The sequence below is a fragment of the Patagioenas fasciata genome, chromosome 8, assembly GCF_037038585.1.
Source record: "Patagioenas fasciata isolate bPatFas1 chromosome 8, bPatFas1.hap1, whole genome shotgun sequence".
NCBI lineage: Eukaryota > Metazoa > Chordata > Aves > Columbiformes > Columbidae > Patagioenas > Patagioenas fasciata.
In genome coordinates, this window is record NC_092527.1 from 34683515 (window position 1) to 34710902 (window position 27388).

Here is a 27388-nt window from a genome sequence, read left to right on the forward strand (position 1 = left end):
AGTTTACACATCTAGGACCTAAACTTTCAAACAGCTACAACTGTTTTACAGGAGAACATGAGGCATGATTGACCCCCTTGGAATTATTTGCTCTGATTTGGATACAGACGATAAAGCTGGAATCATAAAGTCAACACAATACAGAAATGGCCTGTTGCTACTGAATCTACTTGAAAGCTGTATTGCAGCATCATTTCCTTCTGCATTGTGCTGTGTGAGCACTACCTCAGAAAAAAACAGCCTGAAAGCACACAAAAATGTGAGCATCTTTCTGGAGAAGGTCAAGTGAAATGCTGCATCTCCGCACAAGCAAGTGATGGATTTCTCCTCTTCTGCAATAGCACTCATCTGCTGTTTGCACATGCAACAGATCCTACCCATTATCTCTTCTCTATAAAGCATAATTGCACCAGGTCCTCGAGGCATTATTTTGCACAGTTCCAGTGACCTGAGGGGAGGGTTTGGCTTGCCTTGTCCAGATCTACCATGTTCCATGCAAAAAGCAACATTGTCCTTTCAGCCATTTGAGAAGCCCCTTTATTATGGTTGCAAATAAAGTCAGTAACTCTAATCATGCTTTTGGTTGTTGTGGATCTTGGCTTGGCTAGGAATTGTTGGAGATAAACATCCTATTTCAAATAGGCTACTGAGCAGATGGTAGTGACTTTTAATCACAAGCAACATGAGGCAAATCTGAAACGATGCCCTTGAGATGAACAGTTTGCTATATCATTCCCACCATTTCGAATGCTGAATAACCTTGCCACACGAAGAGAGCTATTTGTGATTTACGTACACATCTATTTCCAGCCCACTAAAATACTGACAGTCATTAATAGTTTTTTGCAATTCTTATTTTGGGCCCTTATCCAATGCCCACTGAAGTCAAAGCAGACGTTTTCTTTCTAAGCCTTTGAAGACTCTACCTGCTGCAGTAATGAAATGTTTTAATTGCTGATGCCAAGGTCTGGAAGACCTACTAGAACCTCCTGCTCAATACCAAACATGAGAGTAAGGAGTCATTTCTTTAGACACCTGGAACCCTGAAACCCTGTCTCCCTCCCCCAAAAAGGCATTTTTTTAAAAAGAAAGCTTTCTGCAATTTGTGGAAACAGTATTGGGAGTCAGATACTGACCTTCAGCTCATGTCCTATGCCTCTGTCAGGAATTTTGGACAATTCTCTGCTTAGGTCAGCCCTGGGATGTCAGTACCAGGAGTTTTTTCACAGGCCCCATCTGCCACTGCATTACTGGAAAGCTGAGGTGCTCTTTGCATGAAGGACATCTTTATACCAAGAGTGGAACCAGAGCAGTCTGCTGACCCAAGGATGCTGCTGGCCATGTGGTGTGATAGGTTTGCATTTCAGTCCTTGGGCTGCAATTTCCTTGCTTGAAACCTTACTAACGCCATTTCTTAATAGCAATGTTTAAATAGTTTTGCTTGAGCTCCCTTACAGAACAATCCGTGTTTAAGCTCTTTTTAGCAGGGAGCTGGCGAGAACACTTTTCAAACAGTTAGCCTGACTAAACCATGTCTGCTCCAAAAACCCGATCATGGTTTACAACATGCCTTCCACAACTCTGCTTAAAATTTAACACTGTGTAAATCAGTAGCAATTTTCTGACCAACCTTTTACCCAACTGTGGCTTTGCCATTTTATCTTCTGGAGAAAGACTCAAACACCTTGCTTCCATGTCCCATACCACTCACTAGGGAATCCACCCTCGCAGCTTATGGCAACATCAAACGCTTCCACAGCCAGATTACAGCACGGTGCATTAAGAAAAGCGTGGCCAGCGGGTCGAGGGACATTGTTCCTCCCCCTCTACTCTGCCCTGGTGAGGCCGCATCTGGAGTTCTGAATCCAGTTCTGGGCTCCCCAGTTTAAGAAGGATAAGAAATTACTGGAGGGAGTATTGTGGAGAGCTACAAGTATGATGCTTAGAGCACCTTTTTTATGAGGAGAGACTGAGAGAGCTGGGTCTGTTCAGCCTAGAGGAGAGAAGCTGAGGGGGGATCTCATCAATATTTATAAATATCTCAAGAGTGGGTGTCAAGAGGATGGACCAGACTCCTTTCAGTGTTGACCAATGACAGGATGAGGGGCAGCAGCCACAGGCTGAATCACATGAGGTTCCATCTGAGCATGAGGAAAAACTTCTTTCCTTTGAGGTGCCAGAGCCCTGGCCCAGGCTGCCCAGAGAGCTTGTGGAGTCTCCTTCCCTGGAGACATTCAAAGCCTGCCTGGATGGATTTCTTTGCAATCTACTGTAGGTGAACCTGCTTTAGCAGGTGGGTTGGACTGGATGATCTCCAGAGGTCCCTTCCTACTCCAACCATTCTGTGATTCTGTGTGGATGAGATCCAAGCAAATAAGAAATCTAAGCAAATAAGAGATATAAGCACAGAAGAGCGTATGTAGGTGAGGCCAGTTGGCATTGCTGGTGGCAGGAAACCATTGCCCATCACAGGGACAGGGTGGTGGCAGCTGGAAGCTGGAAGCTCCAGGCCCTGGGGCAGGCATGGAGTGATCCACTGACTCTGGTCTGGGCTGAAAAACCACACAGGGACTTTGATCCTGCTCTGTGCAACAGCAGCCATTGACTTCAGTGGGAAGGTTTGTTCCTCTGAAGCTCTGGGAAGGACTGGGAACATGCACATCCCTTAGCTAACCATGTGTTTATTTACCCATAACACCGTCTCTTTGTGGTTTCATCTGCAGGCTGTTACAAGCGAATAAATGGAATGCAGGGATTAAACATCCAAGCTCTCGATGCCTTGCTCCAACATTGCTTGCTTAAATGCCTTGGGAGCATTGTCAGAGAAATGAATCTGTACAAATTGGCTTGGAGAGGAAAACCCACCCGCTGTGCTGCTGTATGGAGGGGAGAGACCCGAGCGCAGCCTGCCTGTACTCTTATATATACGACACATACGAAGGCAGGAAGATTAAAGGACTGAGCAACTAGTCAGCAGAATATAATTCTTTCAAGTTGCGCAATGAAGGCAGACGGACTAACGTGCTCCCCTCCCGCCGCCGGACTACACGTCCCAGCGGCCCGGGCGGGGCGGAAGGCGGCGGGCGGGCTGGCCGGCCGGGGGCTGCCGGGAGCATGGCTGCTAGGGAGGCGGGCGGCGCGGTGCTCGGCAGGTCCGCCGAGAAGCTCTTCTCTCTAAGCGGGCTGTTCGCGGTGTACAAGCCCAAAGGCCCCACCTCGGCCGGCGTGCTCAACCTCCTGAAGGAGCGGCTGCTGGCAGGTAGGGCCGGGGAGCTGGGGAGCCCGGTTGGGCCGGGAGGTGAGGGCTGGGTGGTGAAGCGGGGAAATGGTGACAGGGAGGTGGGTCCCGGCGCAGGAGCGGGGCGGCCCGGAGGGAACGGGCATTCAGCCCCGAGTGTTTGGGGCGGAGAAGCCCTTCGCGGCGTGGCTGTGGGGGGGTGTCGTGTCTGCGCGGTGGTTGGGGTGCCAGAACTGCAAACCCTGTCAGGCTGCTGCACCTTCTTCCTCTGCACTAAGAAAACTAAAGGAGACCTCGTGTGTTTTGTTTTGTTTTGTTTGTTTTTGTTTTGTTTTGTTTTTTAAATTTGATGATAGTTCACAGCCATTGCATGGCCCAGACTGAGGAGTGCATCGAGTTGTGGGCTCCCCAGTTAAAGAAGGATAAGGAATTACTGAAGGGAATCCAGTGAAGAGCTACAAAGCTTGATGAGGGGTCTAGAACAGCTTTCATATGAGGAGACACTGAGAAAGCCAGGGCTGTTCAGCCTGGAGAAAAGAAGCTGAGAGGGGATCTCATCAATGTTTATAAATATCTCCAGGGTGGGTGTCAAGAGGAAGGACCAGACTCCTTTCAGTGGTGCCCAAGGACAGGATGAGGGGCAGCAGGCACAGACTGAAGCACAGGAGGTTCCATCTGAACATGAGGAAAAACTTCTTTCTTTTGAGGGTGACAGAGCCTGGCCCAGGCTGCCCAGAGAGCTTGTGGAGTCTTCTCTGGAGACATTCAAACCCACCTGGACACATTCCTGTGGGATCTGTTCTGGTGATTGTGCGTTAGCAGAGGTCCCTTCCAACCCCTACCGTTCTGTGATTTTGTGAGCGGAGCCATTCCTGAATACATTCTGGTTAACTTTGTGGAGCTGCTGGGTCTCTGTGAGGTTCAGTGTGTAGGTCATGCAGCAGGGTGAGCTGTAAGGCCATATTCACCGCTTGCTTATGTGGGGCAGGCATTTGTTCTCACCTAAGGTACAGCATGATGTGAGCCTTCGTTTTGAACAGGGATGAGATTTGCCCCAGCAGAAAGCTGCAGTCCCACAGTGCAGGGGATCCCGGCTTGGCGAGCTGTGGAGCTATATAAATGTAGGAGTAGTTACATTCATACAGTCCTGAAATTACATTCGGCCCTTTGATGGCAACTGTGAGGCTGATGTGGCCCCCAGTGAAAAAGAGTTTCCCTGGCCTAGACTATCTTTATAATGGATATAGGGACTTGATTATCTAGTGTAGGCTTTTGGGCACTTGTTGATGAAGTGAGAATATGGGCTTTCAGACAGGCTTATTTAGGCTGATTTACTCTGTAGTGAACTGTAGTGTAGGTACTGACTTCAGTTCAGCTTTGTGTGGAAGAGATTTAGCTGGATCATATCCGATTACCTGATGTGAAAGGCATAATGAAGAGATAATAGAAACAGGTAAGGGAGCTTAGGGCATTTGTAATCTTTAATACTAATAAATAAGAGGCGTAGGAATCTGCAAAATTCCTGGAGTTGTCAGCTGCCTGGGAAGTCTGGTGGGTTGAGATGTTTCAACAGCTTGAAAGTGGCAGTGAGCAGGTTCAGTTCATTTCAAGTTTCCACAGGGCTGTGTACATGCAAACAAACATGGTCCATTATATAGAAGTAAATACAAGAATTGCTCAGACTATGTAGCATAGAATTGTGTATAGTAGATGATTTTTGGGACTCTGCTGGTAGTTCTTGAATGCTTTGTTAATGAAATGTCACAAGTTAACTGTCCATCGGGTTTTTTAGTAGGTTTTTTTTTTTCCTGAACATCTGTTCATAATGGTACATAAGACTTGATTAGAATCTAATTGAAAATAGCTTGAAAATTGGTTGAGTTTGGGAATAGATCTAGATGAATCATTAGTCTTATTCTGCATAGCAATTTCTGCACTACTAATTCATAGTTTAAATAATTGATTTTTATCTCCTTTAGCAATCTGGAAATATGTGGGCTTTTTGCTATGTTTTAAGGTCATCCTATAATGCTTCCTTTCCATTTCTATTTGCAGAAGCTGGTGTACAAACAAATGAGAACAAAAGAAACAAGGTTTTGAAAATTGGACATGGTGGAACTTTGGACAGTGCAGCAGCAGGAGTTCTGGGTAATGAAAAATATAAATACAGTCATCAGAAGATTTTTTCAGGAAACATTTTCAGGCCTGTGTGAAATCAGAGGTGGAGTAACAATTTGGGATACACAGGACGGGCTTTGTGGTTTTGCAGGAAGGGCAAGTTACTGTGGAGGAGCAGTCTGGGTTAAATTTCCTCTGCATATACATTTACATGCATATAATGTGTTTCTTAAGAGGAGGGTATATTTCCACTTTCAGCCACCCAAAATCCTGAAATAATTTGTGGGTTACTGTATGAAATACAGACTTTTGTGTAATTAATTCTAGATTACCTCAGTTTACCAAATCTGGGGCTTTATAGTCATCATAATTTTCTATAGCGCTTTTCCTAAACTAGTGCTTTTCTGGAATTTCGAGGGAGCCTTTGAGGTTATAATACTCCCCAAACGAAAGATACATAAGAGCAATTCAGCTGCTGCTTTTTTTGAGGCTGAGCATAGAAATGTATTTCACTCCATGCCAAATAAACTGGAGTCTTGCCAAATAAAGTGAAGTTGTCGAGAAGATCTCTTTGTTTTATTAAAGAACGGGATGTGTAAATCACTGCTGCTGAAAAACTCATATTTGGGTATGGATTATTTCCATGTCATACGTTGTCACCAATAGTTCTGTTGATGAGTAACATGAAAACCACAGCTTGCTTAAATTGTAGCGTTATAGCTCTACTGGGCTAGAAGAAATAACAGCAATGCCTTTTTGGTACTTAAAATCAACAGGTACAAACTATGAGTAGACACTGGAAGTAAATCCGCTGTGTTTTGATGTTGTGGCTTCTCAGGAGGAGGAGATGTTTGCTGAGACTGTATCTCATAGAGGTCTATAGCCTGGTAGTTGTCTTTCTCAGTCACCTGTGAACATTGCAAATATAACATTCTTGGGCTAGAAGTAAAGTCGTTTTGTTCCAATTTCCTGTACTATGTGGCCACTCACTAGAAAATACCTTGTGTGTTGCTGAAGCGGACATTTTTCTTTTACACAGATATTCCCATTGACCATGCTACTGCTCATGGTGGGAAGTCAACAGCATTGATCTATAGGAAAAGAAAAATGGCTTGTGCTTCTTAATTGCCTCTCCCACTGTTCTCTGATACCCAGCAGTCTCCAAAGCCTGCTCCTGTGGCATGACAAAAAGTACTCTGGCTGGATGTGCCTGGTAAAGACAGAGAAGTGCATCACCTTAATATGCTATGGATCAATCAAAAAAGGCACAGAATCTTTTATTCCACTGTCGTATAAAACACACAGAGAAAAATCAGTGGTAGCTGGATCAGAAAGAACGAAATTGGAGAGGAGTGGGAAAGGGAATGTGCCTGGATTTCTAGTGGGTTCAGGTATGATAATGAGGAGGGAGGGGAGGATTCAGTAGCACAATAGAAGTATTTATTTTCTGAAACCTCTAACCTTTCTTGATCCATACTGCTGTTTCCCAGATCTTATGTACTGCATGTCTATAACGTTGTTCATGGGAACTAGATGGTATGGATTCTTTCTTAGTGTGCCAAGTATATACTGCAAATAACTTTTCATCAGAAAGTATGCTTTTGCCTTTCTTTCCTTACTGACACCAAATGTAAGCAAGGAAGGACTTTAAAGACAAAGATACCTGATCTATGGTGTGTGTGAATGAAAAGCACCTTAGAGACCAGGTGGTATGTGGTGGCCCTCACGCTGGTTGGAGCCTGGAGCGACTGCTGTCTGAGAGACAAAGTCTTTTGTCTGTCCCCATCTGTGGCCTCCATTGCATTTGGAAGGTGGTGGGAGCAGGGACTCGGCTTCTCCTTCTCACTATTTGGTGTCATATTTAGATACAAGAATCAAGGAACTGTAGGTCAAGTCTTAGTGACTATCTTCTTTTAATATCTGTCTAGAGCTATGGTTCCAGTTTAGTGTTTTCTTGATGTACCATAGGAATTGTAAATATTTGGCTTGTTTCTATATGGCAGTTATGAGCTGCTCTTCCATAGTAGAAGAAAAGATGAAAAAGTATACAAATTAAAACCTAGTGGTAGAGATTCTGAGGAGAACTATGGTTACATCTTTTGAGAATGATCACAGCTTCATAATGTGCACTCTGCCTTATGTAAGGAAGATTGGAGGTCCTCTGGCCTAGGAGAATCTAAGCCATTTATGAAAAGGCAGAGCTGAGTAATGATAATTCTTTTGACATTAAAGTAGATATTATTTAAGCCAAGCAGCAAATCCCATTCAAGAAGTGGTTTAGAGGCTGGCACATTAAAAGTAAAAAAATCAGTTAACCCTTGTTACACTCTGTGTAGTCTGGCAGATTTAGTTTTTGTTGCTTTTCAATAATGCACGTGCTACACAAGCTGATGATTAAATGGGAAGATTGTTGGTATCTTGTTCACAAAATCATTCAGTGTCTCTTTAAAGTTATTCTGTTGAATCTTGACACTTTTCAGAAAATTTCAACTCAACAGTTATGTCGAAGTGTCAGTGATGTCATTGCATTGCAAGAAAAGTGCTTGGTTCTGAAGTTTTATTTGTGTGCTTATCTCCTTTTCTCAGCCATGTTGCAGCTCTTTCCTATCTGGTGAATATGACAGGAACAGGCTGAACTGAAGGTTCACAAAAGCTCAAGCACAAGGGCATGTGTGACTAGAAACCCTCAGGAACAAAAGGAGGAGTAATCCAGAACAAGTAGTCTAGTAATTCTCAGAATGTAAAGACTGAGAAGCAGTAGAGTACCTGGGTTTGTTTTTTTTTTTTTTAAAAAAAACCCCTAAATTCATTGTCTGATTTGATGCTTTTGGTACTTGCTCCTGGTTAATGCAAAGCTGATTTCCTGCAATCTCCCTTAAGTCCTGTAGTTTTATTAAAATCAAGGACATAAGCTGTTACGTATTCCATGAGTGGTACATGAAATTAATTTCCTTCTAAATTTTCATTGTTTCTTATCTTCCTTTTGTTGTGATGGGGTTTTTTTGATCACTTTATGTAGAGAAAATAAATAGAAAAGCATATTCAAAGAAAGCACCTTGTTGTAAAAAACTTTAAAATAAAATAAAGCTCTTTTTCCATCTGCTGCTTTTATGACAAGCTGACCATTATTTTGCAGAATACTGGTTTAAGATTGAAAAGACAGCGGTCTGTACATACATAATAATAGGAGGGTTTGATTATAGAAGATTTCTGTTAGAGATGGTTGGACCTTTTGATTATTTTACTTTCTTGCTCTAAGTGTGATAAACACTTTCATTGTACTATCTTGGCTGTATTACTCTTGGTCACTATCAACCTTTAAAAGGGCTATTTAGTTACAGTGAAAGCTGGATTCATTATTGGTGAGCCATAGCCTTCATCAAACCAGAGGCAGCGTTAATTGCACTATCCATTTCTTTAGTGATTAAAAGATAAGTATATCTGAGTGGTGAATTAAAGCATTTTAACAATAAATGGAGGTTATTTATCTTCTGCTTTAAACTTTTTTCTTTTCGCTACTCTCATGTTGTTTGAACATCAGAGGTACTTTCTCATAAGCATTGATTCTACGCTAACAGAGCATGAAAGGCTGTATTTCTGACTAGCATAACATTTAGTAATGAATGGTGTTGAATAAGGGAACTGCAGAGCTGGTTTTGAAGTGTCATTTCTCCTTCTGTCTTTGCAGTGGTTGGTATTGGAAAAGGAACAAAAATGCTGAGAACTATGTTGGCGGGTTCCAAGGTGAGCAGTGCTGAACGACTTGGATTAGTGGGGCTTGTTTGTCTGTTTGTTTTCTTTTTCTCTTCCAAGGAAGAGCTGCGTCAACATGCAAAGATCTCAACCATCCTGTGTATTTAGTTTAAATGTGAATTTCAGTTCCTTTTTGCATTTAGTCAGAAATTTGATGAAGACTTTTATGCCCAAAATGGTTATTTTAAAACCTTTGTCTTGTTTTTTCTACAAAATGTTGATAAAGACCAAGTTCCTATTTTACAGGAAGATTTCTATAATATTAAGCGTTTTTAACCAAAAAAAAAAAAAAAGGAGAAAATCTGTAATCTGTAATGAAGATGGCAGCACAAATGATGTTTTCAGGATGTAATTGTATATGACAGTTCAGTTTTTTGGTTGTTTTCCTTATGTGTATATAACATAATTGTTATTTAGCTTGCAGTAGCAGATGGTCTTTATTTCTTTTCTCTCTTCTTAAATACCACGGGGCCTAATGAGTGTTTTGCGTTTGTGATAGTAGCTATCGTTCCGGATTGCAGCTCCTATAGACTGGTGCTCTACAAGCACATGGACAGGCACATGTAACAAAGGTAACAAAAACCCTGTGGCTGCCTGAGATAATCCAGACTGGAGCCTTCACAGGTGGCAGTCTTGTTCATTGCTGCTTTTGATTAGTTGTACTATGTCTTTGGTGAGTGCACTCCAGATTGTAGGGGTGACATACACCAACAAGTGCATGTACTCCCAAGAATAATCGATTGGTGTTGATTCCTTCTTTGCAAGTAAAATTCTGTGGTTTTATCTGTTATTTTAAAATGAGAAGTTTAGGTAAGAATGGCAGATGCAGAAATCAATTAAGCCTTCCGGATTTCATCTTATACTTGGGCAAAGTCAATAGTGGGCTCAGCAAATTGAAAGCCTTTCTAATGCATTTTATTCTGCTACTTTTCCTATTCTCTCCTGGTCTGAACACTACAGCTCTTTACAGGTGTCGAACTGATAACCTGAGGTAGAATTTCATTGACAATCTTCGGTTCAACTCAAAGGAGAATAATGTGACAGAAGAGAACACAACCAGGATAAAAAGGTGTAGCTGTAGGGTCTGCTCCAGAATTTACTGCAGTCAGTGTAAGTCTCTGCACCGACCGTAGTGGGTTTGCAGTTGGTTTATAGGACCAGATTTCAGAAGCATCTGTGTTTTGAACATACAGTAAGCAGCTGGAGCTGGATTTGCAGTTGAAGTGTAAGCAGTTACCACCCGGCATCTCCTTCTGAAGAACTTTTAAGTTAAAAAAAGGCATTTGGATACTTCAGATAGATAAAGTCATCATAGCTAAATATTTGAAAATTGTTGACTTAATTAAATTGCTTTACATGTTTTTATCCCTTAAGCCGATGTTCACAGTGAAAACAGCTGTGATGGATGAAATAGTTTCAACCTTTTTGGCAGAAGACAGTATGCACAAGCTTCTTGGCATTGTGAAGTCCTGTAGGCAGTAGGAGTATTATGCAGCCAAATGTTGTGCCCAGATACCTCAAGAAGGATTATAGCTGCTACTGAGGTACAAGGAAGGGGAGCTTGATTCAATGAGGCGAGCGAAGTTACATCCTCACAGTAGATCAGCTCTTCCACTGCAACTGTTTGTGTATTATGATGTGATGGAGAGTGTGAGGTAGGTACTGTCCTTGCCAGGAGGCATGGCAGTTGTGAGCCTTCCTTTGGAGCTTGTCTCTACTTTCCTGTTTTCTATTTGTACTTGAATAAATCAGCATGCAATAATTTGAGAGTCTTAAAGAAGGTGAACGATCTCCCACAGATACCTGCCTATTTCTTTTTTTTTGACTACACTGATAACAATGGCTCATAATGTAGTGAGAAATCTCATACAGATAAATCTATGACAAGAAGATTTTAGTATCGTTTTGTATCCCGTGCCATGTGCTAGGAGTTTATACTCTTGCTTCATCTTGTTTCAACATTGTTGATGCTAAAGTGTTTGCTGAAGTATGATGTTTTTCTTTTGTTCCTTTGATTGCTCTGAGATTCAGATGAACTGTCTGAGCCTCTCTGGTTAGGATTTACTGCTTGGTTATAGGAATGTATCTTCTGAAGAAATAGTTCAGTTTAACATTGTTGGCAACAGAGCTATGCTGAGTGGCCAAAACGTATGTTACTGCAGTAAACTCCATATGGTGGCTCTGCCAGAGATTGGACTATTTCTGATTTTTTTTCCCAAACATTGTGTGAAACTTTCCTGACTCTGTGTGGCAGCTCGGAACATTATCACTTGATTCACAGCTCGTACACATTATACAAGGAATGTTACTCTTGCAGTGTAAATCTAGTTCTCCATTGGTTTGACCTCCTTGTGACTTAACTCAAAACAAATAGAAATGTGCAGCCAGGGGCAATACCTACTTAATGTTCCAGATTTCTCATTGAATTCTTAATATTTATCCAGAAATAAAAATATGTACAAGCTGGCTTAGGTTTTGTTTGTTTCCAAGTGAGGGTGAGAAGCGGAACACACTTGGATCTGGAATTTAAATATTGAGCATTTAATACACATTCCATAGGAGAATTGCTTTTCCTTCTTGCTTTCTGGGACTTGGTCTTGCTTGGACTTTTTGCACTGCATTATTTTGGGGGAAAATGTTTTACCATGGTTGCGAAATAAAGATAGTAGAATGAGAAAGTATTTCCTGCTTCACCAGTAAAATGAATATGAAGGGTGTGGGCCCATTTTTTTTTGATGGTAAATTGTTTCTAAGTGACTCAGTCTTATGGGTGACTAGTCTGTCTCAAACACAATGTAGAAGTGATTTCTGAGGGGGAAATGGCTTAGAAAATGCTAGCTAGCAGCATAGCTTCCAAAGCGGTAATCCCGTTTTAAAGCCTCTCATCTATCAGAATGTGCTGTTACATAGAAGCAATGAGGTAAATGATGAGGGACTCATCAGAGAAGAAAATAAGGAAGAGCAATAGGCAATGAAATTCTCCATTATTCTAATACTTTCCGTTTGGAGGAGATGTGTTTTCTGAGACATACAGCCTTTGTTTTTAGGTGGTATAAAACAGGGTAATTGAAATTTTCAGACTTCAGTTCTGTGCTTAATTTGTGTATTTTTCAGTGAGATAACATCTGGGTTCACCCTATGAGATTTTGAGTCATACTAGTGTGAGTGAAGCCAGAACTTGGACATCGACCAAACGGTGCTTGAAATGCCTGCCTCTCAATGAGCAAAAATCATTGGCGTATTGGTTTTATCTGAGGATGGAACTCGTCATGGTCCACGCACAATCTGAACCCTCAAGTGCTCAGTGATGTGAGGGGAATTGTCTGAGTACTTTGCGCTGCTTGCACAAGCTTGGGCAGAGACTAGTTAAAATAGAAAATTCAGGCTCAAAGGTTGTGGCTTCTCCAGAATAAAACACTATCCAGAAATAATAATTAAAAATAAAAAAGAAAAAAATCCCAAACTTGATAGAGTAAAACCCGAAGACGAGGACTAGAAAGAGAAAGAGAGTATGGGCACAATGAAGATGCATCGGTGGCCTGATACGTGACAACTTCAATTTAGTATAGTTGTTAAAATCCGAGTTCTTATGAATCCTGGATGGAAAATGAGTGTTGGTTCAGTGATCAGGTTTCAGAACTTGCCAGTCACACTTGTGTCCTGTGAGAGAGGCTTTGCCTAAGCAGAAACCAGTTCAAATCCCGTGATTTGGGCTTAGACTTAGTATGTTGCAAAATTGCTTCTCTAGAGGGTTGACACCAGATGCTGCAGAACAGTGTCCATAAAAAAGGTTATTTCTTTACCTCCTGTGATTATTTTACTGTCCTAAAAATTAGGCTGTAATTTGTATCCCTTAACTTCTCAAACAGAAAGGTTGCTAGCTTTCTCCATGAATTCACTTTTTTTGAATTAAGTCCTTGGCTTCCATCTTTTGGCAACAAGTTAAATGAATTAATAATGCATTGAAAAGTACATCTAGTAGTTCTATAAGGAGCAGAACTAATGAAGCCTTTTCTTGTGACTTCGTTTGTTTACAGCTCGTTAGATACCAAAGCCCCATGTGGACTCTTTGGTTTCCAATAATACAGTGGGGCTCCCTCTGGAGCCTTTTTCTTAGTAGAAGTGACAACAGATTTATTTCCTCTATTGGTCTGTTTTCAGGAGGCTTATAAGAACTTGCTCTCTCTGCAACCTCTATTCTTCTGCCAGCATTTGTGTATTTGAACATTAACATGCACATCATGATGGTGTAAGCACTATTCCTTTGGAAATCCTAATTTTCTTTCTAAAAAGCCTGTATGGTGGTTTTTATGTGTGTGTTTTGGTGTTTTTTTGTTTGATTGGTTTTGTTTTTGTTTTTTAAATGTATTTCAAAAGCAGTTTGTGCTGCAGTTTGTATATTTGAGTTACGAGTGCAAGAAAATTGCGTTGACTTTTTTCCTTTTGAAGGATCCTCTTGCTGGTGTGTGCTCTTGCTTTTAATCTTAAAAATATTACCAGCTGAGCTCTTTGCTTCATCTTGCTTTCTTTTGGAGCTGGGTAAAACCAAAACTACTTATTTCATAAAGTACATAGTGATCTGTTTTCTTTTTCATATTCTTATATTCTCTTAGAAGGGCAAGATTTGCGGGTAGGGTTAATACTTTTTATTAGCCTAATTGGCATAGCACAGAAAATTAGGCATTTGGATATGCAAGCCCTTTCTCAGGTCTAAAATAGACTGGAAAACGAAGTGTATTTTAGATTTGGTTAGAGTTCAGTGAAGTAGGTATCTTTTAGACCATTTCTGAACAAAAAAGTAGTTAATGCTTATGTCTGTGGTATCACCAACAATTTTATGTGGGCAAGCAGTTATAGGTAGGACCTCAAGACTGTTCCACACAGATGGGCTACATTTTCTTACCTACTTTAACAAAATAGTGTAAGAAAACAATTTATCTCCCGTGTGGTGTAGCAAGGTTTTGTTCACAACTGATCAGCCAAGCTTCCAGTCACGAGGTGAAGGGGGCTGTACATGCTTGCCTGATGATTCTCAGATCCCATCTTGCTTGTGTTCTTTTGTGGTTTTAGTTGGGCTTCCGAATTGCATTTATGTCATACCCAACTCTCTATATTTGCCTTGGAGGAATCCAAGTAAACGTGGTTTGTTTTTGTCTGTAGCTCTTGCCCTAGGAAATTTTTCATCTGCAACACCTTCTCATTTTTCACTCTGTGGTTCATGCCCTTTTACATTCTCACACCTCTTTGTGGTATCCCATCCACAGTTACCAAGGCTCTGACTGAGTTTCCTTTTGAAGTGAGATGGGAGAGGTAACCAAAAAAAAGTGCAGTATGTCACCTGCTCATTTAAACAAAATGGATTGTAGCTACACAAAATGTCATTACTTTGCCTCTGTTCAAGCCCGGAGAAATTGTTTCCTTACAAGGGAGGTAGAAAAGGAAAGCAGGAGATGATAAGGTCGTCTCCTAGGGGAAACAGGGAGCCTGGTGGATTATACATTGTGGCATGTGAAGGGGCTGGTGTGAGGTAACATTATAGTGTGCCATAAATCTAATACTTCTATTGAGCCTGTGTTTTTCTCTGAACCCAGCAAAGTTATGAATTTTAGTTCCCAGGCTTGTTTTGAAAGGTGTTTTATATGTTTCCCTTGAGGAACAGGACTGGCAGATCGGAGATGGAGTGATTGTTTTATGAGAGATGTTAATCCACGGGCAGACGGATGTGTAGACTGGGTAACTGAATTCTTCCTGACGTGTAGTAGTTGCTTAATTTCATGCATTTAGCTACCATTTTGTTTGTTAGATAAATTTTATTACATTCCCCAAATATAGGTATAGGACAAAGAAATCTTGACATTTCTGTTACATGGTATTTGTTTTGTTATTGTGCAAACAATCAGGGAATATTTCCTTGTATGTTTGCACAATACAGTGCAAAGATGTCATGTCTATTAATAAAACTTGTCCTACTTACGTCTGTAGTCTGTAACAGCTATATCCAAGTACTGCTATAATAGTTTGCCTTTTTTTAACCGCTGCTGACACCTGAGAAAGTTTTTGCAGAATCAGAACTTTCTATTGTAATTCCGCAATCTCTTTGCAGAGCAGAGGAAGTTGATTGAGAGACCAAGTGTTATTTATGCAAACTTAGCATTGGTTTCTATCCTGTGTGTATTATTTTACATTACTGACAACGGATTTCTGGTTCCCTGAGTGCCTCAAGATATTAAGTAGAGATCAGTGTCACTTTATGAAAGTATGGTTGTCCTCCTCACAAGGAAAATGCTTATATAAAAGGAAGGCTGGGAAAATGCATGGATGATGTTGGCTTTTATGTGTTTTGAGAATGTGTAGAAGGTGTTATCAAAACCTGGAGTGGTGTCTGTACAAAAGACGCACCGAGAATGTAAAGCCCGCACAGTGGAGGATGCAGGTATCAGGAAAGCGTTAGCTGGATAAAATGGTCCTAAATGTGCCCCTTACCTGTTACACATTGTCAACCTTTTAATTACCTGCTACTGCAAAACATACAATACATTTTTTTTAGGCTGCTTTTTCGGTAACAAATCATAAGGAGAAAAGAAGCTGATTTGAGTATCTGCTCTTTCCTGCCCTGCCTAGTATCCCCGAAACAAAGTTGTAGAAGCAGCAGCTGTTAAATAGTGTAGATACTTTCCTGTAGTGGTGCCCTCAGTAGGCTGGCTTAACATACTCGAGTCTTTTATGCTCACCCCAGAGGCCTAATATATTAATAGCTCAGCTTCATGCTCTATTAATATTCACACTTTTTTTAAACTGTTGAAAATCTTGAGGAGACTGCACCTATTGTGCTGCAGAAGCTCTTTCCTGCAAAAATGCAGGATATTTTAAGAGCATGCTCTAGTCTGATTTTTCTGTTCTTCCATTCATGAGGTCAGTGTCACCTTCTTTCCTCTTGACCTTTCTATAATTGTGTATATGTCTGTGCTACATGTACAGCTGGTTCTTGCTCACATTCATTAAAAAAACCCCTCCAGACTGCAACATGGCAAAGCTATTTTTCTCTTACTAAAAATCACAAGGAAAAAAAAGATGCTAGCAGATTTAAAGTAGCCATTCTCCATTGTTTTCTGTAGTGTTCCATTCTAGTAATTTTGAGATGCACTTACCACTGCCTTCAAGAATTTACTGCATCTCCACATTAGCAATGTCTTTGAATTCACCCAAAGGCTTTCATGCATTAAATTTTATCTATGAATTTGTATATACCTATGAAGTCTTACCCCTCTTACATTTCTGGGCAGAGAATTTCCTTACAACTCTGTTTCTCTGATAGAAACTGAAGGTCATCTTTGTTTATTTTGTATTTTGTATAATCTGTGGTGTAGCTGCCAGACAGAATGAAGAGGCAGGTACAGAACAGGTGTTACAGCTGAGGATGAAATCTGAGAGCCAACCTGAGACATTTTGGTGAGATAAGTTTCAACAGAGAGCAGGCATCCAGAAAGGTTTATATTAAGAGACTGTGGGTTACAGGCAGCTGCTTTTGCACATTAACCTGCATCCCCTCATGGATGTTCTGAGCCTGTATTGTGTTTAGAAGTGACACGTGGCTGTGATGCTACCTTGGGTGACCTAGTGTTCCTGTTACTGGTGGGATTGATCCTCTCCCATCCCTGTTCCTGCTCTCTCTCTCACACCAGAATTTAAACTTGCTGCATTTTTTAGCTATCACCTTAAAGCTTCTCTGAACTCCAGGTAAAGTATTTTCTGTGGGTTCCTCTGTTACAGGTGGTTCTATTCCTTCACATTGAAAATCTAGTCACCCCACATGTTTGAGCTTTTAAAATAAGCTGACATAAGAGGTCAGAAAATCCTGTTAATCCAAGAGTAAAGATCAGATAGTTCTTCAGCAATGACAGTACAATTACAGCATCTAGCAGTAAATAAAATTTAGTACAGGCTTAGCACAGAGTCAGCTTTTTCTTTTAGGACCAAAAAAATGAATGATAGAGAAGAGAAATTGTAGTGTTTGTGTTTGTTAAGAGGACATGTTTGGTGTTTGTGGTTTGGTTTTTTGTTTGTTTTTTTTTTTTTTGAATTTGCTCTGTCGTAAAACATGGAACTCCTCCAGCATCCTGCAGCCTTTATTTTGCCTCTGTGCAACCTGCTTTTAAGAGATTAGGGCTCTATGCTTTTAATATATTGGAATCTGCTTTGTTTTGGAAAATAATTGAAACTATGGCAACCCTTGTTTTATTTTTTCCAGCTTATTTGTCTACCTAGTGTACTACTTTGGTTTGGGGGATGATTAGCATACTGGAAACCACTGGTAGTGGTTTACAAACAGTAAATATCAGTTATGTGAATACTAAATCCAGAGCTCCTTAGTTGTGCTTTAGAAATCATTACATGCAAAATGAATATTACTGTAAAATTCAGAGTTTAAGGCAGGGCTGTCAAACTCGTTTTCACTGGGGCCCACATCAGCCTGGCGGTTGCCTTCAAAGGGCCAGATGTAATTTTAGGACTGTATCAATGTAGGAGTGGTTACATTAATACAGTCCTAAAATTGCATTCGGCCCTTTGAAGGCAACCACCAGGCTGATGTGGCCCCCATTGAAAAGCAGTTTGAAAGCCCTGGTTTAAGGCCTTGTCACTATCTCAGTGACCTAAGTCTACGAACATGCAAGTGCTCACCCCAGGCGTACAGACTGACTGGGGGTTCGGCACAGGAGCACTGATTCTGATTAGCACTTGCCTGCTGTGTGTTTGCTGTCCTTTCCTTCAGGTTCTCTAGAGCACTTGGGTTTTTGTTTGTTTTGTTTTGTGTTCCCTCAAACTTGTCAGCCCTGCGCAGACATCAGTTTACATAAATTGACTTGCGAGTGTGGCTTCTCTTGCCCAGCTTTCAGCCTCTTGCACAGCGGACTGTAGCCTTTTAAAATTTGTTTTCCTTTACACTTCTGTGTTCACTTGCTGCTGTGATTAGAAAATGGGTCATCCTTGGATGAACTCTTATGAACTGCCTCTTCCAGAGAGCTTGCTTGCCCGGGAAATTCTTGCAGTGGGAGCCATCTTAAAATCTTCCTGACAGCTACTAGTGACCTTATTTCGTAATTTCTTGTGTTTCTGTCTAGCTCTTCCAAAGTGTTGCTTCTCCATGTTTGAAAAAGCTTTTAAAACATGTGATAATTTAAGATTTCAAGCCTCTGGCTTCTTTCCAAATACAACTTTGATATATTAACAGTTAAAACTGAGAAGCTCTGTTCCCTGGTCTGTCTGGTATTTGCTCTGATAAGTGGGGCAGACATGCCTGGCGCTCAGCCCAGGGGCTGCAGCCTCCAGGAGTGCCCTGGCTGGGCTGTGCAGCTCAGAGCTCTGCTGGCTCTACAGCCCCTTAACAGGAGGGGATTCTTCTTCCTTCTCCTCCTCCTCCTCCTTTCACAATTAAATACATATACTTATAAAGTCTGGCCTTTTTCTCTGGCTTTTTATGGATATACTTCCCCTTTCTGTGTTAGTATAAGGATTTGGATACGAAATAAAAAAGCCAAATTCTGGCTATTCTCTTACTAAAACATTATTGTAAGCATCCTATGGTTTATTGCTTGTGAGAATTTTGACCATGCCCTGTGGTTGTGACTTTAAACCGAAATTCCTCTTCCTAAGATCTGTCAGATTTATTAGAAGGTTTGTAATTTGTTTCTTTGGGGCTCCTGTAATCCGTTCCTTTCTCCAGTCCTGGCTTTTATGGCTTGTTTCTTTCTAGTCACAGATATGTATGGCTACTGGGGCACTTCCCTGTCTTTTTGGTCTGGTAGAGGCTGCACCCACCATCCATGTCCCCAGCTGTGTGACAGAGCTTTTGCATTACATTGTTGTTGACAGAGTGCAGTGGTTTGTCTGTGTAAAGCACCATCTTAAGGCTGTCTCACTAGTGTGAATGAGTTGTTTATACTCGAGGGCTTCTGATCACTTTGCCTTTCGTTTCAGTTGCTGTAACGTCAAGAAAGTGGTTTTCTAGAAGGTTGTGAGATGTAGCCGTTCCCTAATTCAAGATAGGTGGGGGAAGGTCTCTGTGCCCTCGGGGTTGTTGTACTGTTGTACAATTGTGAGGCTCTGCTTTGGGACCCTGCAGACCACTCTTAGAAGTTGGAGTTAATGCCTGGTGCAGCAGTACTTGCAAGTTGTCACTGGGAGTACTTGATCTTGGCTTTTAGTGCACTATAGTTGCATATTGCAGAGGCTCAAAGGGAAGCTGAGGTGCTGCTTTTAATCTTTCAATGATTTGGGTCTGGGTTTCAGGATGAGTAGAGGAAAAGGATGTCGGGGCTATTAAGAGGCAGAACGTTCTCTGACGAGCTGCCGAGATAGGGACATTTCCCATCACAGTCTGCACTTTTAATGCTTTTCCACTGCTTGCAACACCTACTACCTTGTGTTTTTTTGTTTCAGGTTGAGTGGGTTGCAGGCAGTGTGGTTGTGAGCAGTTGCTGTCTGTGTTCCTGCAGTGATTTGTAATTTAAGAGTACGGGAAGAATGCCCCTAGATGTATTTTATAAAATTGGAAGAAGTAAATGATCGCCACCACAGGTGAGAAAAGGTCACCAAAGACTTATTAAATGACTCAGAATCTGTTGGGTGCTTCTGAGAGCAGTATGACTTAGAGTCTAAAGAGAGTTAATGCTGAATTTTGACATAAAATAAGAGGAACAATAGATTAGGTCTGGACTCTTATGTTATCTTCTACAAGCTCCAGGTCCTGCACACCAACAAAGGGGAAATAAACCCTATTAAATGGCTAGTAAGAATTATGATATATAATTGTAGATACCCAAGGGCACTCCAGAGACTGATCATAAAACAACTGTAATTCTTAATTTCCTGGCCTGTTATAGCTTTCTTTGTGGATTATTGCATTGCCGGCTTGAGTCTTTTGTGACTCTTTAAAGGCTCCTGTTAGGAATGGGGATTTGTGACTAATGTTTAAGGAGGGCTTTTTGCCATTTTTGCAGAAATTAAAGGGTAAGTCAAATGTTGAGATTTGGATTGTATTGTTCATATAGTTTGTGTTTACATATAAACAGATGGTACTATTTCTCCATTGCTGGGAGGTCAAATAGAACATGTGTTTGTAACAGCCAGCCTGAAGCAAAATAGCCAAAACCAGAATTAAGAGGAAGAAAGTAATTCAAACCGAAGTAGTATCAGTACTTTGATTTGGAAACATGTGAAGACAGCGTGTGAGGCTTCAGACTTTCAGATTTAGAGTTTTATTGAACTGCGAAGTTAATTCATCATGTTAAATTTATGAAGTTCTGCTCACATGTTTTTGTTAACCTCTGGTATAGTTACTGAATAATGTGTCTTTCTAGCTATGCTATTAAGCGTTAAGAACTAGATCACTGAATGTCTGGGAAAGGAGGCAATTTTATGGTCTTAAAAGCAGGTAACGTACATGAAAATTTATTTAAATATTTACTGTGGAGCAGCCTTCATCCATTTTTCCTTTAGTTTATTTCCATATATTCAAAAATATGTAAATTTCAAGAATCTGATTTTGAAATGCCTAATTTTGCAGTTGTCTGGAGGTTCAGACATCTGCAGTATTTAGGAAAAGGTAGCCTTAATGCCGTAAGCAAAGAATACAGTTATTTTTATATTGAAGTGTGCACTCCACTGCCTTTTGTCTGATTATTCCTGCTGCTTCCATTTTGCAGCAGTTGCTTGAAGAAATACATTCAAGTGGCAGGTTGTCACATGGAACAAAATCAAGGCATGTCTTAGTAGTCCCTCTTTGTAGGTGTCATTTATATGCCCACACTATTATTACTTGAGCTTGTCTGTACTTCTCAAGTACATGAAAAAGGATGCATTGCATTAAAGAGTAAAATGTTCATGCTTATGCATGCTTGGATATGTTTCAGTAGAATTTGCTCAATCAGCTTCTAGAAGATGCATCCTTTTACAGCTTGGTTCAAATTTGTGTTAGCTCAGTTTGGAGTAAATTCATTGAAACCTTATTGGGAATTAGTCATGTGGAACACCTTGATTGTTCTCTCCCTCTCTCTCTCTCTCTGCTTTACTTGGAAGGGCCCTGGGCTTGGGCTGAGGGAATTGGAATGGAATGGGCAGTGGGTCAAACCGCAAATTTTAATACCTGAAGGTATCTCCAGACTTGACCCAAACTCATGTTACAGAGTGAGTCTTCATGTGTTGGCAGCCTAGTGAAGAGACACGGGGCAGCTGGTTCACGGGCAGATTCTGTCAGCTCCAGCAGCTCCTGCCGTACACCCACAGCCTGGCAGTGCTGAGGGTGACAATGGGGAAGAGAAGGACATCAGCTGATAATGCAACAGGGACAAGAGCTACTGGCCTGGGAACAGGTTGATTCCTTCTTGCAAGATACAAATACATACACTGAAGAATTCTTTAGGAAGAGTGGTGAAACAGAAACATTTGGAGAACCCGTGATGAACAGAGATGTCACTTGGTGGCCTTGCTTGTTCTCCTCGTGCTAATCACAAGGTCTTTTCCAGATTCCAGATGTTCAAAACTCCAGCTTTACGCTATTGCATATCAGTGCATCACATGGCAGAACTGTTGTAATGCTTTGCCTTGGAAGTGGGTGTTCTGCTTTCACAAGTAGAGGTCTTTGTGACTTTTTTTTCTTTAATTTTTAAGGAACAGAAAAATTGTGTGTGAAAGGTACTCTGTGTGCCTTGCTTCAGCAGTGACATATGACACCCCACAGAGACTTTGATTTTACCACCCTATTATCTTCTTTGTGGTATTGATGTATTTATAGTAAAAATTAGATTCCATGTTGCTTCTCCCTGGGGCTTCTAAAACTGAAATAATAGGTGCATGTAATGCGGGATTAAATTTTTGTTTAATGTCTTTTCATCTTTGCTTTTAGTTACACAAACTTGCTGGATTGGCTATTCAGATAGCAATCTTCCTGTTCTGATTTGAAATAGTTGGTACTTGCAGTCTTTATTAAAAAAAAAAGGGGGAAAAAGAAACAACCTTGAAGACCTGACTCACTAATCTCTCTTTTTCCTTCCCAGAAGTACACTGCCATTGGACTGCTGGGCAAAGCTACTGATACATTAGATGCTACAGGAAAAGTAACTGAAGAAAAACCTTATGGTAAGCATAAATGTTTCTATGTACTTGATGTAATTTGAAGGCACAAATGGTCTCTATTTTAGAAAAGCAGAAGAGATGTTTGGAAGTCTGTGAATTAAATGTAAATGTGAAATCAAACCAGGATTATTTCATCTTCAACTCCAGTGCTCATATAATGCAGACCAGCCTCATGCAATTATGGCCAGTACAAGCGTTCATTTCTGTTGGAAGAAAACAAAGGAGACATTAGGAGGGAGAAAATAGGATTGAGCAGGGCTGTGCCATTTTAAATCTTTGACAGTCTGACAAATAACATGTTGTGTCCAGTAAAATTTTCTCCTTTCAGTGTACAGTCCCATGAGTGCTCTTGGAGTAACACCCTTCAGGGCCAGCAAAGGAATAAAACCCTTAGATCTTCCCTCTAGGACTCCCCTTTAGCTAAGACTGCTCAGTGAAAAATGGGGGGTGGCATAAACTTTCTACATATGTTCCCCTACCAGATCTTGTTCTTGCTTGCAGTCTGTGTCCTAGCAACTTTAATAAATGAACTTTTCTGACCCACAGAGCAAAGTGCAGGAGTTGAAGGCCTCAAAGCTAATCCTGACTGTGGCTTTGTTGGAGTGGACATTCCACAATACCCAGGGCGTCTTAGAAAAAATGGAGGACTAACCAGGGACACACCAAATGTATTTTCCATTAGTTCTTTTACAATCTGGGAAAAAAAGTAAAAAAAAAACAATAGGTGACTGGTTGCTTAGCAACTCTTATAGGTCCCACACTGTTTGTCGTGCCTGGTAATAGTTACATGAAGTAAATTATCTCTTTTGTTAATAACATGATGAAAATGGTAGCCTGGATTCCACCCCTCACCCCCAGTCTCCTTTCTCCTGCAGTTTTTCTTTTTGCATGAGGCAGGCAAGTGTGAATTTCTTGTCCATGTTAACTTGATGGATTGTTCTGAATAGTATTATTTACTAGTTAATGTTATTCAGAGATGTTGGATCATTTGCTTCTGCTTCAGGATCAAGTTCTAAGTCCCTCTCTAAGCTTCTGAAGAACTGAGTGTCCCTGTGGTGTTAGAGTTGCCAACACTTCATGATGGTTGGAAAACACTTCCTTGGTTTTTATGTATTCCTCCCAGAAAGTGAAATTCTGTGATTCTGCTGCACTGAGTGGGATTCGTTTTAGATACTTGCTCACATATAAGCTGTGAAATATCATTTAGAGTAGATGCAACTTCCATGAACAATTAATTTTAAAAAATCTGCTTCTTGAAACACTAGTCTTGCTTTTTTATTTTGTACTGTTTACTGCAGACAGAATTTAGAACGGTGGTTTTGTGTGCATTTCTTCCACTGGCAGCTTTTGTTTGTAGTAACTCCAACCTCTGCACCACCTCCTCTGTTACGGTGGTTTAGCTTTCTGTTAGATTGTGTTCTTAGGGAGCTGGTTTGGGTTAAAAGTACCCCCTTTTGAGTTGCTTATCTTTTTAAACTGAGATCAGTTGCACGATCCAGTTCGTCATACGGTCTCATGAAGAGCAGTACAGGTGTTGCTGGGGCTGTGCAGTTTTGGGTGTTGGACAAAGTTTCCTTTTGCTGAAGCTGACGGCTGAAAGAAATGCTTATGAAATTGGTCTCCGTTGCTTTCCATTTGGGTGTAAATCAGATTTGAATTCTTCAGAAAGAAGAAAGAGAGAACATGCATACTTCTTTTCTCCATGCTATCTGCATATTTTGTATTTCCTTCCTCTTCTGATAAAGCAGGTATTTCTCATCTTTCCAGTGTTTTCTCCAAAGCAGCCTGTTTTCTGCATGATTCTCTGGGTAACCTACTATCCATAATCCCACTTGGTACTCCAAGAACAGACAAACCAGATATTTGAGCTGAATTTCAGCTTTCCTTTGACACCTAGAAGGATCCTGGGAGAAGGAGAGCATCTGCTAGGGAACAGAAATCCTGCAGTGCCAGCAGCATCCAGGATTTGGCCTTAGTGCAGAGAACGGGCACAAAAACAGCTTGCAAGATGTATGCAGCACTTCTCGTGGTCCAGTGGAGTCATTCTGGAGGAAAGTGCTTGCGGAAAGTTTCCTGCTGTATTAACTATAAGTGTTACATTTTAGTCTTTGAAAGTGTCCCTAGACAGCAGTGTAGAAAGCAAACAGTTGTGTATTAGTTAGTTGCAATGAAAGGATGTACTAAAGAGAGCTCATTGAGTTTAACCCCTTCCTCAAATGCACAGGAATGTACATTCTGAAACCCACTTCCAGCAGCCTGCAGACTATATCCAGACATGGAGAACAAAATTCATGAGGATTTTCTGCAGGTCTCTGCTGATTATGCTGGTATATGTGTTCAATAGCACTACCTGAATAATTTGGAAAAAGTAGTCCTTTCAGCATTCTCCTTGTCTGTTTGTTTGCAAATAATTTGTGCTGGGCCAGACTGAATAAAGGTCATCTGCTCTAGTTGTGTTGAACTGGCCTGGATAATTCTGGTGTTCATTTGATGTAGCTTATTAACAAGTGCAGTGCCGTATCACCCTTCAGTGGAGGCTTCTTGAGGTTGTGGCACAATTGGCACCTTTTGGTTTGGTAACTTTAACTTCCTTCATGATTATTATTCATCAGCCGTCACCACTCTTCAGAAGCGCAACTGTTCTTGAAAATTTTTGTGTTAAAAGCTAATAGGTTTAAACTAAATGTTTTTAGAAGCATTGGAGGCCAGAAGATTTGGCTGCTTCGGGATGCTCAGAATAATAGGGAAGATTCAGAGTCTATGCAGAAATCACAGAACCGTGCTGTCAATCTAAAGGCTTGGGAAGAAATTTAGAAAGCAGCATTGGATTGGATGTGTTCTAAATAGTGTTCTCACAGAGCCAGTACAATCATTTTGTTCTAAGCTAAGGCTGTCGTTGTTCCTGGGGACTGGGTGCAGTTATCCCATGGGCCAAACCTTGACAATCCTCACTGACATCATTGTGAAACAGGGTGGCAGTGCCCGCACCCCTCCCCGGGAAGCACATGGAGCTGCAGTTTAAATCCAGCTTCTAGCAAAAACTCCTGGTCTGCAATACAGCAGATACTTGGTATTTGCAATGAGGATATTGAGAGGAACAGGTGAACTCTTGGTGGCAAGTTCAGTGACAGATGTGTCCTGCAGAAATGTCTCTCAGCCCCTTATTTTCAGGGACAGGAGAAGCGAAGTCAAGTGGGGAAAGTTTTGGAACTGTTGGTGCCAAGTAGCCTTTATGGGTATGTTCGTATTCCATGCGTGATGTAGGGTTGAGTCCAAATGCTGCCCTAAACTTGCTGACCAGACAAGTTGTTAAGCTGCTAAACCCAAGTCTGCAGCCAGGTGAATGGGACCAGTGGGCTGAGGGACCAGTTCTCCTGGGTGGCAGGAGTTCTCCCCCTCGTGCTGCCGATGCGACTGTGGGAGCTGAGAGGCGGTGAAGGCGCTGGATCCCGTGTGGCTGTGTGCCCTGCAGGGCCACGAGTCCAAACTAATGCCTCCAATAAATACACAATTTAGACATAGTGAAACTTTTTGTTTGGGATGAGATTAATAGTGCATTCTTTATAACTGAGAACTGGATGAAAGCTCCACCAGCTTGTGTGGTGTTCTAGGAGAGGGCAAGGTGCCAGTTTGTGCCATGATGTATTGCAGAAGACAAATATGATTTATTTTCAAGCTTAGCAAACTCATCTGTAAATATTTACTTTGACAGCACATCACACAGCTTTGTTTTTTAATGGCTTAATGCATCCCTTCTCGCATAGGGAATGTTTTATTTTTTATTTTTCTTTTCCTTTCCTGAGGTAGAGATTGGATGTGGGTGAGATTGCCTTAGAGTTGAGATGTAACCTCTCAGTCTGGGGAATATGAGATCAGAGCAGGAATTGAATCAGGTGTCTCATCAAATGCCCTGGCCACAGATGCAGTTCAGGGGGTGAAAGCGGAAAGAGAACCCCAAGTGCCATTTATGCTTAGATCTTCAATACTAAATTCTAGCATGAAGCAACCTGGGGTTCACAACATGGCTGACAGGATCACCTGCATTGCGCTGGGTCATGCTAACTTTCCACCACGTAATTTTGTTGCTGAACTAGAGTAATACAAACAGAAGATTGAAATAGCCATATAAGAAGCTCTTCAGAATATCCAGACTTACTGTTTTGTTGTTCCATATTCTGATGTACCTCAGTGTCTCTCAGCATCCCTGACTGACTTTCATGCCTTGCAACCTTGCTGTTAATGACATTTCTTGGGACAACTGCTGGAGCCTTGGGACAGCATCTGCTCTTGATGCTGCAAAGCGTGCTTTGCAAAAGTGATGTACCACATTGCCATCTTCCACAGCTGCTGTGGAAAGAAACCTCTTCTTTTTTACTTACGGCAAGAAATACATTTGTTTTGTGAGGTTTGCAAGTAAAGGGCTCTTCCAAAACATACTGAAGGCTCAATAAATCAGTTTGGTTGTTTTATGTTCCAGGATGCTGTTGACTTAGCAGGGTGATGCTAATTGAATATAACTTATGAGAAACAAGACTAGTCAAGTCCTAGACAGCAGAAATTCACTGAAGTGCATTGTGATTACAGATCTTACGTTTTCACTCTCTAAACAAATCAGAGATGAATGTCATCTCTATTGAATAGTATTTCAAAGAACCAAAGCAATCGGCTACTTAGGTTATAGCCGTCTAATAAAAGTGGGACAGATGTGTACGTGTATTTTTAAAAGAGAGTAGATTGCCTAAAGCAGCTATTTTTCTTTTACAGGATTTCTTCAGTAAAATTGCCTTACTTAATATATAACAATATCCTGGTGTGCATTTGCAGGTTAGTTGTTTGATACGGAAATTTGATGTGTTGTTCCAGATGCAGTCGTTTTTTTCACTAGAACAAAAAAAACCACAATGCATTTGTTCTGTAATAATCTGTTTTCCCTGCAGTTAGGTACTATTAAAGAGAAGTGTCCAAGGTTACATGAGCATTTTATTCTTTTTGGTTCTTTAACAAAAACAGGAGTAGGACAATTTTGTAGTTTTTGCGTAGTTCCCAAGAAAAATGAATTTGCAGTCCCGAGAGAGAAAAATTGCAAAAGAAAACTCTGTATATTGGGATTTCTGCCCTTCTGAAAGTGTCCAGACTGTCTTAATCACC

The 27388-nt window shown here is 41.0% G+C and overlaps 1 protein-coding gene across 2 annotated transcripts in view; it reads left to right on the plus strand.

Moving 5' to 3' along the window:
* Positions 1-3023: 3023 nt before the first annotated feature.
* Positions 3024-27388, plus strand: part of TRUB1 (TruB pseudouridine synthase family member 1) — a 30064-nt gene continuing 5699 nt past the window's right edge. The window contains exons 1-4 of one of the 2 annotated variants that reach the window (XM_065843408.2): positions 3024-3259; positions 5294-5386; positions 9045-9100; positions 22165-22243. In XM_065843408.2, the coding sequence (XP_065699480.1) occupies positions 3115-3259; positions 5294-5386; positions 9045-9100; positions 22165-22243 (373 nt within the window). In that variant the 5' untranslated portion in view covers positions 3024-3114. Of the gene's footprint in view, positions 3260-5293; positions 5387-9044; positions 9101-22161; positions 22244-27388 lie in introns of both variants that reach the window. The other variant, XM_065843407.2, reaches the window with a different exon arrangement.